General features: G+C 43.2%; 1 protein-coding gene across 1 annotated transcript in view; it reads right to left on the bottom strand.

Moving 5' to 3' along the window:
* Nucleotides 1-752: 752 nt before the first annotated feature.
* LOC102679366 (serine-rich adhesin for platelets) overlaps nucleotides 753-5840 on the bottom strand; it is an 8769-nt gene continuing 3681 nt past the window's right edge. The window contains exons 3-6 of the mRNA XM_031509711.1: nucleotides 3695-5840; nucleotides 3296-3546; nucleotides 2759-3175; nucleotides 753-2681 (exon numbers count right to left, since the gene is read on the bottom strand). The exon at nucleotides 3695-5840 is cut by the window's right edge and continues 27 nt beyond it. Coding sequence (XP_031365571.1) covers nucleotides 1689-2681; nucleotides 2759-3175; nucleotides 3296-3546; nucleotides 3695-5840 — 3807 coding nt within the window. The 3' untranslated portion in view covers nucleotides 753-1688. The remainder of the gene's footprint in view (nucleotides 2682-2758; nucleotides 3176-3295; nucleotides 3547-3694) is intronic.

Raw genomic sequence — 5840 nt, 5'->3', positions numbered from 1 at the left:
CAGTGTAAAACACGGAAATAGAAGATCGTCAAAAGTGCTTGGGAGCTGACACGTCCAATAAGTATGTATAAATTTAATACTAGCGTCGTTATCATTGTTTTCTTATGTGTAATATTTCAATTAATCGTGGGTATAGCGATCAACGTCCCGGGATGCTAAAGAGGTCTGTGTCTGAAAATCTACAAGGTGAGTAACAATGGGTGTGCAAAAGAATATCTGAATATGATATATTTACCATTAGACTTTGTTTACTATAGTTTTTGAAAAAATTAAAAAACTTCGCGCAGATTTGTTTTTTATTTTGTTCATGTTAACGATTAACCTTGAAATTGCAATGATTGAAATTGAGCCATTGATCAAACCAAGAAAAGACATGAGAATTCTTAATATAAAAAAAAAAAAAAAATCTATATTTTTTCACACAAAAAAAATTCACTCTTTGTTACATCTTTGTAGAATGTGCGTGAATATTAAAAAGGGAATGCAATTTCAAGGTATCATATAAAAAAATGAGAAAAATATACGAGGGCTTAAATATTATGTGTTCTGTAGACAGCGTGCGCTTCATATGCCAACCAACTATGGTCTTCCTAACATTCGAAACATGTACATCCATATGTAATCCCAATGCGCGTGCATTCATTACAACACGAAAAAGTATCAAGTCTCTATCTTTTTATCATCATCCGTTGATTGAAAAACCATTCAAACTCGATCCCTTACTAACTGGCATAAAAAAGTCCCATAATTTATTTTCTTAATCTACGATCCTGGCAAATTGTATTTTCATATGCACGGGTATCACAATCGCTTATATTTCGTGGTCGTAATATAAATGTGTTTTGTGTGTACATGCATATGCCTTTTTTTTTTTTTTTTTCTTTTTTTCTTCCTGATCAGCAATGCGAATACCTTTCGATTTCGCTGTCGCAATTAAATATTAAGTTTTTCGCCATCGCCGCTGTCACACGGATTCGAAAACTTGTTTTATTCTTTTTTTTTAAAAAGACGCGAGACCCGCGTCCCTACGATTAAAGTATTAAAGTTAAGTATTATAAACTGCAATCTAAGCTGATCCCATATGTTGTTTCTTGGTCACAACCTCGTTGAATTTATTCTGTAATTGTACAGAATTCTTGTCGGTTCAAGGAGACTGTTCATGAAGATTTTCGACGAAGACCTTTCCTCGAAAATCCTTCACCGAATTGGCGGCCCTGGATTCTCTTCACGTTTATCGAGAACATCGTCTTATCCATTCAATCAATTACACAATCGATGATTTTATAATAAAGGAACAAGGACGATGTCTCAAAGCTCCATCCCGGGCGGACGCACACGTATCCGCGTAATTTTTCTAACGACATCCACGGGACTCGTCGTAGTTAACCGCGAGTGATTCTCGAGGAGAACATTTGTTCTGTTCGAAAACCACATAAACAATTTACTCAGATTTATCTAACGCATGGAAGGATAACTGGTTAAAATTCCAGTACCTTCTTATCGGGATACTTCTTCTTTTTTATTTTTTATTATTATTTTTTCCTTTTTTTTTTTTTTTTTTTCTTTTATTCGCGAGGTTTCCGACGAAAACTTGTCGAAATTACTCTATTTTTCATTATAAATCACTATGGGTCAAAAACGTTTTGACGGACTTGCACATAGACAATTCTTTGTATCTACAGTTTGACCTAAGCGGATACAGTCTCAACCATTGATTTTTTTATGATTTCCCCAAAATTTTCATCGCACTCCTCTGTACTTTCCGATTGCTGTTCGTTAGCTTGGTTCTTTTCTACCTCAACCTTGGTTCCATTACCGTGATAAGTACTGTGCGGCTGAGGCTCCATTTCACCGTAATACGAATATCTACCAGACAAAAGTTCAGAGAATGGTTCTAGTTTACCCATCTGTTGAACCACAGTATTCATTGGTTGTACCGAATTTAAATTTGTATATTGTGATCCGGTTGTTTCATCTTGCGCAAAACTAGTTTCATAGCTGGAAGAATGTTGTCCGGGATGGACCTGGCAGTTCCCCTGAATTGATCCGGTATCTTGTCCGTAAGGCGCATAATGTGAGAACCCTGCATTTCCTGGCACCGTTTGGAATTGCGGCTGAAATTGCACCCTAGATGTGGAAGGGAGGTTAGCGTAAGGCTGATAATCCTGATAAGCAGGTTGTTGAAAGTTTACTCCGGCACTTGTTTGGCCTGAGAATGTTTGAAAAGCTTGACTAAATTCAGGATGAAGTTTCCTTTGAGGTCCCTGCGTACCATCAACAGTATCTTCGCTAGGATAACAATCATCTCTAATCGCATACAAATCCAGGCTATCCTCTCTAGTACCAGATACTTCTGGCTGACAATTTGTCCCGCCGTCTCTGGCATCGTGATTCTCATAATGCAACGTCGTAAATCCACCACCATTCAAACATGATTCCGTGGTCCTATTCTCCATCACGGATCCTAAATTGATTTCTCTTAACGGACTTCTACCGTTTTGATTGTCGGAAGCGTCATGATCCGCGCCTTCTTCTTCTTCTCGTTGCTTTTTTTCTAACTCTAACCGCATTAACGTGTGAATGAAATGCGTTCGTACTCGTACTGGATTAAACTCGATCCTGCCTGAACTATTTGCACAACCATCGCGAGTACATCCGCAAGGGAAACCCGCTCTATCAACCTATTAACACACAATCGCGTCATTTACTTGTTTTTTGATAAAAAAAATTCTTTATCGTATAATGTTCATCTACCAACCTGGCACTTTACATTAGCTCGACTACAAGGACAACTCTCAGGATCGCAGTATCCTTTACACCCGCAACCACAATGTTCTCTGCTAGCTCTAATATCGCGGCACTCGTCCTTCTCGACCGCGTCTATTCTACGTACTCCTGCTGCTCTAAGTAAAGCTCGTCTCTGCCATGTAGGCACTGGTTGCAAAAAGTAATAACTATCGATATCCAGATCCTCGTTATCACTTTGTTCCTCGTCTGTATCATCGCTAGGATCCTCAGAACTGGAGGCTGCTTCCGATACGCAATTTGCAGCACGCTCGGAGCGTAATTGAGCTAGTCTAGCACGATGAATTCGCCTCTGTTCAGCGGCATGCTCCGATAACGAGAATCGTTCAGCATGAGTGTGCGTTGCGCTCATGCCAAGAGTGCTGCCACCCTGAGAAGGATAAATCGATTTAGCATGCTATATTCGTATGTACTATATACCATTAATACGTACAATGCGGATATAGTCTATGTAAAATTTATAACGAAATAGAATCTATATCGCATGTACCTGAGAAGGTACACAAGTAAAACCTTGTGCCCTGGGAAAATAATAAACCGTGACTGCGTCGAACTGAATATTGCGTTTCTTTTTCATGGATTCGTCCGTATTGCTTCTCTTTGGGCTAGGAACCCCTTCCATACAATCCATCAATCTTCGTTTCAGATTACTCTTCGAAGGACTACGAAAATTCGTCAATGGCGTCTGTGGCGTGTCGGATACATCCACGTTCGGCGCAAAGCTATCCAATTGATTCACTGCTGAAAGAGAACGTCATATTTTGTATTCCTTAATCACGTTCTTGCTTCAACAAAAATTAACGTATTTATTATAAACACGTTGCTCTAAACTTTAAAAAAAATACGAATGGAAGGGAAAATTATAGAGAGAATAATATCGTTCAATTACCTTTTTCTTTGTCGGAAAGTATATCATCTGGTATCCTATCTAAGAAAGAAGTCTCGGAATCGCTTTCCGGTACTGGTGCGGGCCCTGGATCACCAGGAATCTCGCTTCCCAGGCCAGAATCGCTTCCATCCGATCTAACCTCGTCTCGTGCACCGGTGGCAAGGGCCAAACTTTCCGCTGAATCTTCGGTGAAAGCTTCCGGTCTCTCCGGCTCCAACCTCGATATGATCTCCGGATTAATATCGACGCAACAAATGGACTCGCTCTCTTGACAGGATATCTGGTCGGAAGCAGCGTCATCGTCGCATCCACCGAGGCGTACGTTCGTCATGCTCGACATTTCAGAACTATCGGAACCGGTCTCGGTTTCCGTCTCCGTATCGATAGCTTCTGGAACATCCGTAGTAGTAGATTCCAACAACTCCTCCGGGGAGCTGGGTCTCGCCGTCTCGATCGAATCTAAATTGTTCAACGTTTGCAGATTCGTGGAGGAAGGTAGAGGGAAGGAAAACACGACCTCCTCGTCCTCGGCCAACTTTTCTATTATCGCTCTCGGTGCCGTTTCTTCCTTGTCCAATGTCTGTACCGTTGTCATCGTTCTTACCGCTTTCGGCAACGTTATCCTCTGTAACAGCACCTTGCATTCCTTAATGGGGGTGGTGAAAGATGATTCTAATTTTTCTTGCCCCGTTTGCAACGGGGATACTACAACGGAGTCTACTTGTTTCTCCTGGTCCTGTGACTCAGTCTTTTCATCACTTTCGTTCGTATAAGTGCACAATGGGACGAAACACTGCAACGATTCTTTGGGATCAGTCCTTACGTCTACGTTACCGGCATCATCCTTGCATTCGCTACTTTTCTTTTGCTTCCTCTTAGGTATGATAACCATACGCTTCTTATCTTTCCGCTCGGCCGCTAAGTAACGGGACAAATCGATCTGTTCCACCTTAACTATTAAATTGGGTAACGAATTTTTTATCAGTTCATTAGATGTCTCGTCGTGCGCAATAGTGCAAGCATCGTTCGCAGGCATGGTGTCGTTGCACGAGCACTCGTCGTCGATCGGCTCCTCGCACTGTTTCGGCTCCTGACACTTTTTAAGATTCCTCTCGGGGCTGTCGCGAGACAGGGAACAACAGGAATCCTCGTCGATGAACGGGTCCGGGTACTCGAGCTTTTCGCTCTGCTCTGCCAGCGCCTCCTCGACGCTGCCATTGGTACATTCACCTTCCAACGATGTCGCTGCTCTGCAGATCCTGCGTTCCGCAGTGTCCGTGCAATCTATTGCCTCGGTATCGTGATCCGTTTGAAAAGAATCGTCAAGACCCGTCGCGCTCGTCGTCAATCTGCAGTTAGTGCTCGTTAACAAATCATCGAGAATCCTGTTGTTTCTCGGCACACATCGACTTCCGACGTCGTTATCGAACAGACACGAGTCCGAGGACAACGATATCTCACCGAGGGTGCGCTCTCGAAGAGAGACCAACACGGGGGAGATCCTCCTTACTTGATTAGATTCGTTCTCCGGCATCTCGACGCCGATTCGCTTGATCTCCGCATTGATGGGCAGAAAATCGCTAGCCGGCCTCTTTCTACATATCGGCGACGAGGTGACGAATTCGCCGTCACTGGTTTTGCAATACTCCGTCTGTTTTTCGACGCATTGAATCATCGACGAAGACGGCGATGGCGATGGCGATGGAGACGGAGATGGCGACGGCGATGGTGAGGGCGACGGCGATGGCGATGGCGATGGCGACGACGACGATGACATTGATGATGAAATTAACGATGTTGCCATGCTCGTAGATACCGTTGTCTGCGATGTCGTGCATATAGTTAATATCGTCGTCGATGTCGACGTCGATGTCGATACCGCCTCTAAACAATCTCGTTCAACGATTAATTCGTTCGATTTCACTTCTACGTTCACCGTATCCGCATCTTCATCCTCGGATCGTTTCTCGTTCTTCCCCAATTTAAGACCCATGTCGGAGAAATCTAGTCGACCTTCGTCGGTCGAAGAGTCGTTCGAGGTCTCGAGAGAAGCGAGCGAAGCCTCGCACGATTCTACACTGACGAACGTTTCCTCGTTATCGATGGATTCACGAACGATGACATTGTCCACCTCTTCGGCGGCGGT

Source organism: Apis dorsata, unplaced genomic scaffold, assembly GCF_000469605.1.
Source record: "Apis dorsata unplaced genomic scaffold, Apis dorsata 1.3 scaffold_169, whole genome shotgun sequence".
In the NCBI taxonomy this organism is placed as follows: domain Eukaryota; kingdom Metazoa; phylum Arthropoda; class Insecta; order Hymenoptera; family Apidae; genus Apis; species Apis dorsata.
The sequence above is the reverse complement of the archived record's forward strand: the minus strand, read 5'-3'. Positions and strand labels throughout refer to the sequence as shown.